The sequence below is a fragment of the Lactuca sativa genome, chromosome 3 (assembly GCF_002870075.4).
Source record: "Lactuca sativa cultivar Salinas chromosome 3, Lsat_Salinas_v11, whole genome shotgun sequence".
NCBI classification, from domain to species: Eukaryota; Viridiplantae; Streptophyta; class Magnoliopsida; order Asterales; family Asteraceae; genus Lactuca; species Lactuca sativa.
The window spans coordinates 308,304,403-308,311,991 of record NC_056625.2 but is presented as its reverse complement, the minus strand read 5'-3'; the positions used below and the strand labels follow the sequence as shown (position 1 = coordinate 308,311,991).

At 33.4% G+C, this 7,589-nt stretch overlaps 1 protein-coding gene across 1 annotated transcript; it reads left to right on the top strand.

Annotated features, from left to right (window-relative positions):
• The first annotated feature begins 2,767 nt into the window (after positions 1–2,767).
• On the top strand, positions 2,768–7,018 carry LOC111880944 (UDP-galactose/UDP-glucose transporter 2). Its single transcript, XM_023877361.3, has 7 exons — positions 2,768–3,159; positions 3,751–3,779; positions 3,869–4,070; positions 4,505–4,747; positions 4,853–4,954; positions 5,730–5,837; positions 6,645–7,018. The coding sequence occupies exons 1-7, from the start codon at positions 3,031–3,033 to the stop codon at positions 6,888–6,890; spliced, it is 1,059 nt and encodes a 352-aa protein (XP_023733129.1). The 5' UTR covers positions 2,768–3,030; the 3' UTR covers positions 6,891–7,018.
• The last annotated feature ends 571 nt before the right edge of the window (positions 7,019–7,589 follow it).

Below are 7,589 nucleotides of genomic sequence, written 5' to 3'. Positions count from 1 at the left end.
CAAAGTCTTAGCGGAAAGACTGAAAAGATATATCCCACAAGTTGTTAGTCATACACAAACGACGTTCATCAAAGACCGCAATATTCTTGATGGCCCGCTGATTATAAACGAAGTGATATCTTGGCTCCGGAAGAGTAAATCGAAGGCGTTTCTTTTTAAAGTCGATTTCGAGAAGGCATTCGATTGCCTCAATTGGAAATATCTCGATTCGGTAATGGCTCAAATGAACTTTGGCCAGAAATGGCGTAAGTGGATCTTCGGCTGTCTCTCCTCAGCTCGTGCTTCGGTAATCATTAACGGATCCGCCTCCAAAGAATTTCCACTTAGGCGGGGAGTAAGACAGGGTGACCCCCTGTCTCCATTTCTATTCATTTTGGCTGCAGAGGGTCTTAACACAGCGCTGGAAGAGGCCAAAGAATAGGGCATATTTAAAGGAGTTCAATTACCAAACAATGGACCTAACATATCACATCTTCAATACGCCGACGACGCAATCTTCCTTGGTTCCTGGTCAATACAAAACGCAAAAAATTTAGTCAGAATTCTGAGGTGCTTTGAATTATCCTCAGGTCTGAAAGTCAACATAACCAAAAGCAAGCTCTTTGAGATTGGAGTTAGAGAGGTGGAACTAGAATATCTATCAAGAAGCGTTAACTGCTCAATTGGGAACCTCCCCTTCATATATCTAGGAATGCCTGTGGGTGCAAGTATGTCTAGAGTGGTTCATTGGAATCCCCTCATATCTAAATTCCAAGCAAAATTGTCAAAATGGAAAGCCAAAAATTTGTCATTTGGGGGCAGATTAACATTATGCAAATCAGTGTTGGGGAGCCTTGGCTCATTCCTATTCTCGCTCTACAAAGCTCCAGTTAAGGTATTAAAAACACTTGAGAAATTGAGATGCCGCTTCTTCTGGGGCGGGTCATCCAAGAAAAAAAGGATAACATGGATCGCATGGGATAAAATTTTGACAATGAAAAAATATGGAGGACTTGACATAGGCAGTCTGAAGGCTCACAACCTAGCACTATTAGGTAAATGGTGGTGGCGTTTTTATTCCAAAAAACATGAGCTCTGGAAAGATGTCATAAAATCAATATATGGGAATGATGGGGGATTTAATGCCCCTTCCAGAGCTAAGAGGAAAGGATACTGCTGGGGAAACATTGTGAACCTCCATAACCTCTTGTCCAAAGATAATCTGAACCTCTGTAATCTTTTCTCAATATCGACAGCCAGGCAAGAAAACAACATGACCTGGAACCTAGAACCCTGAGGGATATATACGGTGGCCTCCCTCAGGAGATTCATCGACGAAACAACTTTACCAAAAGCACCAGCTAGTTCTTGGGAATGGAACAACCTGGTCCCTGGTAAAGTGAATATCCTAGCGTGGCGAATTTGTCATAGCCGGCTTCCCACCAGGGTAAATCTAAATAAAAGGGGTATTGTACTTGTGACTACCTGCCCACTATGCAATATAGCTGAGGAATCCGAATCTCATTTACTAACTGAATGCTCTATCTCACAAGAAGTTTGGAGCTGTATACAGAAATGGTGGTATATGTTCCCATCATCTTTTGACTCATTGAACGAAATGCTACACTGTAGAAACTTAGCGCTGAGCAGGGGTAACCTTCATCAAATTCAGGAAGCAATTATGTTGATATACATGTGGGTGATCTGGAAATGGCTGTGATTAGGTTCTTTTTCATGGTGGTTTCTTTCGTGTGAAATCAGGGCTGCGTGTTGGGGGACATTATAATAATTCTTGGTGTGCGTTTTTTTCTTCTCCTTTTCTGTGTTGCATCCTAATTTGCAGGTATTGAAGGAAATTGGATCAAGACAACATATGTGTTGCTGTTTGGAGCCGGCAAAGACAACAAGATCATGCTTTTATTGCAAGTTCTAGTCAAAAGCTAAGCTTGCATCTAAAATTCTGGATGGTTTCTGGACAAATTGGACAAATTGGACAATTTTGCCCCTGATTTGGTGGGATCGACAATTCATTTCACTCACCTTCTGTTGTACTAGATGATCTAAACTGAAGAGGAAGAGCAACATTATCAAATAATTGATTTATCACCCCAATAGACAAAGCAGTGGACTAAAGATGGATTCGGATCTTGAGAGAGAGGTACAAACGTAATGGAAGGATATGGCTCACGGACCAAAAACAAAGTCATCATCTAAATCGGGGTTGGTTGCTGGAGTATAGGTTGTCCCAATTATGGATAAATGCACGGAAGAGGAAAGGAGAAATCCAGGTGCTCGACCCAATATTAGATTGCCACTGTAATCTACATAATTCTTGTATTTGTATTTCTATTTCCTATCCTATTTTGATTTACTTCTCTTTTGTCTGTCAAACAATTGTAATCTCTAGCCCCTGGCTAGTTTTTTTGTTTAATATAATTCCTGCAGTTCAAAAAAAAACTTAACTTGTTTAGCATATTTGAATCATAATCATATCTTTAAATCAATTCCATTTGGTTTATTTTGGTAAAATATTGCTGAAATCAACTAATAATCACCGGTTATTTTAGAATGAATAATTTTAACTATTGATTTAAAACCAAATTTTGTCAATAGTCGTGTAAGAGAGCAACATGAATAAATCGTCAATCAAGTTATGCTATATCATATTAATCAGATATAAAATTTATTATTGATAAAAGGGTTTAATATATGTTGCTATTTTGTTAAAAACATGCAATATACTGTCTTAAAGAAGTTAAAATACAAAATGCATTTTTATATAAAATCTTGCACGCAATTCTCTGTCTTTTTTCCTCTCAGCCTGGCTATACTTAAACCCTTCTTCATGTGTTCTTGATACATGGTAAACGTGATCGAACATCCACACGCTCTCTTTAATCAATCTCGTTCTCTCTAATGTTTAAATGCAAAACACGCAGCTGATCGATTAAGCGTTCGATTCCATTTTTCAGAAGAAATCCGTGCATTCATCATAAAATCATCGACCTTTTTCCCGAAGAAAACAGAGTACAGAGAAACAGGGAGGAGAAAATGAAGAACAACGAAGAACAAGCTCGATCTCTGCTTGGTGTTTCTCTTTCAACCAGACCCAAATGGCAACAATTTCTCCTTTGTTCTTCTGGATTTTTCTTCGGGTACCTCGTTAATGGCGTCTGCGAGGTAATTTCTTCAAAAACCCTGCAATGAAATCGAAGAATTTCGGTTTTATTTCACTTAATTGAACACTTTCACTCCTTTCTAGGTAATAGTTCAAGAAATCAAAGAAATGTGGTGTTCATATGTTTGTTTAATTTCAGTTCGTGTATCTTGATTGAAGATGAACAAAATCCCTAAGAAAAATAAAAAATAAAAAAAGGAAAAATTTAACAATATTTAATTAAAGACTGTTTCTGACAATGTTTAAGACTTGCATTTGCATGCAAGAGTTTGGCAATTTTCTGGCGAAATTCTAGTGTCTGTTAGGTTTTGCTGACTGTTTCTTCAGACCTCCCAAAATTTCATTTTGTTTATTAATTTTCTCCTAAAAAAATATTAAGATTTAATCATCGATGTTTATTTGTGAATTTCAATAATCCCATTTTATAAACCAAAATAATTCTAATACTAAAGAGTTATCTAATAGCAGGATGCATCATGTATGGATATGAAAATTTTGATATTAATATTACGTAATTTCAATAAATTATCTTCTCAAAACCTTTGCGCATTCAAAAAATGATGATTCAGTGTATGACGCTTGATATTTTCCAGGAATATGTATATAATCGGCTTCAATTCAGGTAAGTTTTTCGTTTTTCATTAAAAAAATTCTCAACTTTTTTTGAATTTAGCTTTCAAAGTGTTGATATTAGCAAATGGTTTATTGTAGTTATGGGTGGTACTTTACATTCGTTCAAGGATGGGTTTATCTTGGTTTAATTTACTTGCAAGGGTTCACCATTAAGCAAATTGTGAACCCATGGAAGACTTATGTCAAGCTTTCGGTTGTTCTTATGGGCTCACATGGGCTAACCAAAGGGTCTTTGGCTTTCCTTAATTATCCAGCTCAAATTATGTTTAAATCTACCAAGGTACAATGTTTATTGTTTGCTTGTATATAAAGGGCAAAATATAGGAAAAAGATAACACTTTACTTTCACCATTTTGTAATGTTTTAGCCACTATGATTCTTTTTAGTGATCAAATCATTACACTTTTCTTAACAAACAAATCTGTACTTTCACTACTTTATTGATTTAGCCACTAAACTATTGTTTTCTACATCTCATAAAAAAATAATAGTTCAACAATAAAATTGATAAAATGGTGAAAGTACATTGTACTTTTCTAGTATTTTTTAATGCAAAAAAAGGTAAAATGGTTTCATTAAGTGGTAAAAAAAAGTGTAATGGTTTAACAATAGTTAAGTGGCTAAATGATAAAATAATGAAAGTACTTTGTGATAATTTGTATTCCACCCTACCAAAACTCAAAATTCGATTTCTTGATATCTTGAGATTTTTAGGTTCTTCCGGTGATGATAATGGGCGCATTTATTCCGGGTTTAAGACGAAAATACCCTCCTCATGAATATATCTCAGCATTTCTTCTAGTAGTAGGACTAATCCTATTCACTCTAGCCGATGCAAATACTTCACCTAATTTTAGCATCATTGGAGTTCTGATGGTATCTGGTGCCTTAGTTATGGACTCATTTCTTGGAAACTTTCAAGAAGCCATTTTTACCATGAATCCAGATACAACTCAGGTGACTTAAACGTCTATTTATTAAAAAAAATATTTCATCATATATTAATTATTAATAAATTAATAATTTTAAAAAAGCATTTTTTCATCTTGGATTCTTGTATAGATGGAGATGCTCTTTTGCTCAACGGTTGTCGGATTGCCATTCTTGATTCCACCAATGATTTTGACTGGGGAATTGTTCAAAGCTTGGAGTTCTTGTTCTAAGGTAAAATTGGAAAGAATTGTGGATTTTGATTTTTAAGGTTATTCCTTTTATTTTTTGAATTCATAATCTGTGTGTTTTTTAGTGACAAATTCAACTTAATCTTTTTTTGCTAGTAATATTTGTTATGATATTTTGACATGGTTATTAGGTATTCCTTGTTAATTCGAAGATTTCATATTTGTTTTTTAACTTGAATATAATTAGTTGACCTCAAAGTCGAACTTTTCTTGGATGTTGAGTTTAATCATATTATACTCCAAATCCTTAGTTTATTAAGGTAAATGCAAGCTATACCAATATTCTTGTATTGATTTGTTTATTATCGCATTCACATCCTCCCTATTACAACATTGTTTATCGAAAATTCTACCCAATTATAGCAACGCCATCAATATAAAAAGCAATCTTTACTGCTATAATTGGGTAATTTTTTTTTAAGTATAGTATCCAATAAGAAAAAGAGAAAATACAATGCTGTAATTGGTTTAATTTATCATACTGTACAATGCCTTGATAATAAAAAAATGAAAGTAAAATGCAGTAATACACAAATAAATGAAAGTACGTTGTAATTTTTTGCATGTAGTTTACGTATATTATATGAAAAAGTAGTCACCATTATATCCAACATTCAAAGTAATTTTCAATATTTGTCATCGATATTGAATGCAAATCTTAATTAGTTTGACATAAAAAGCCAAACGAATCTCTCATTTTACCTCCACATCCGATCACATATCTAACTTTTTGTAATATTTTCTTTTTGTGTGTATAGCATCCTTATGTCTATGGTGTGTTGGTCTTTGAAGCAATGGCAACATTTATAGGTCAAGTTTCGGTTCTTTCACTCATTGCCATCTTTGGAGCAGCCACCACTGCAATGGTAACAAGCTTCTCTTCAACTTCATAAATTAAAGAGAGGGGTGTTTTGTAATTTCTATTTAGGGTTAACATGATATATTTTTTACTAGATGTTGAAGGGTAAAAATGCAAAAAAGCACAACGTAGTTTCAGCATTTTATTGATCAAGTCAATTGACTATCTTTTTTAGCAACTAAATATTATACTTTTTTTAAAACCATTTTTCCGGTCACTCGGTTTTTAAAAAAGTTGAAATACAAAAAAAAAAAAAAAACCGTACCTTCACTATTTTATCGATTTAACCATTGAAAATTATTTTCTTTTATTTTTATAATAAAAATTTCATGGCTAAATCGATGAAATGTACAAGTTTAGTGGCTAAACCAATAATATTGCAGACGTATGTTGTGGTCTTATGTATTTTACCCTGATATTAGGACAGGATAAGCATGAAAAATGTATTTTTTAACAGGTCAAAAAGTATAATGGTTTAACCTCAGTAAAAAATATTTAAGTGGTTAAATCGATTATATGGTAAAAAAAATACTTATTTTGCCTATCTTAAAGAACTTTTGCTGTAGTAATTTTAAGAAAATAAAAAATAGATATATGTTGCGCCTAGTGCATATCATAAAATAGAAGCAAAAGGGTCATTCTTCTAGGAATCCGAAGTGGCTCACGCTTTTTTGTCCTATAAGTATAAGGATTATGTAAAATATAAATTAGGTACACAACATCTACATGTATACCACCTAGAACCAATTGTGATACGCCGTTGAGGGCTATATTTCTTGTACTTTGTGCTTCTGAACTTGTACTTTATGGACAGGTCACAACAGCTAGAAAGGCGGTAACTTTGCTTCTTTCATACTTGATATTCACAAAGCCATTAACAGAACAACATTGCACTGGTTTGATCTTGATGTCTATGGGGATTGTGTTGAAGATGGTGCCTGAAAATAAACCTATGCAAATATGGGCATCAAAGATTAAGGAACTTTCTTCTTTATCAGGTGAAGAGAACACAAGAACTAGAACGGAAAATAATGAGGAAGAACAAAGGCCTTTGGTTTGAACATTGATAGATTTTTCTTAGGGTATATGATCATTGTTTGCTTTGTGGGTATGGACAATACAGATGAATGTATTAAAGGATTATCTTTGTTTTTTTGGTAGAAATGTTCAGAGGTATAACTTTTAATGCATATTCATGAGAAAACGTTTCACAATAATTATTTAAATAACATAACAAAAATAAAAACTTGTGAAGATCGAAGAAGGATCGTTGTGGCATTGTGTTTTCGAAGATTTAAAAAAAAATGTACTTACAAAACATGAAAATTTTGTTTCAATTTTTACAAAGAATAATGGTTCTTTTAAAGTTCAAACCAATAATGTGCAAAGTACAACACTACTACAAAAAAGAGTATTACGGACGGCCAAAACCATCATTATACTCTTTACCGACGGAATTATAATAGACCAAAATCTGTTAGTATATTCTTGTCGATAATTGATTGTAATGGATTTCCGACGGCTACAAGACGGATAAGATTCAACACAGAATATTTTTTAAAACATACATCTACATTTTAAAACCAACAAATATAGGAGTAAAAAGGTTTTTAAACATAAATAATAGGTAATTCTAAACAACTCCCATACACAGTGATGTAATAAAAAAACACAAAACTCATAAAAATCTAATAGTACTTTTTTTAAACACAAATGATAGGAAATTATAAATCACTGTCATAAAAAAACACAAAACTCA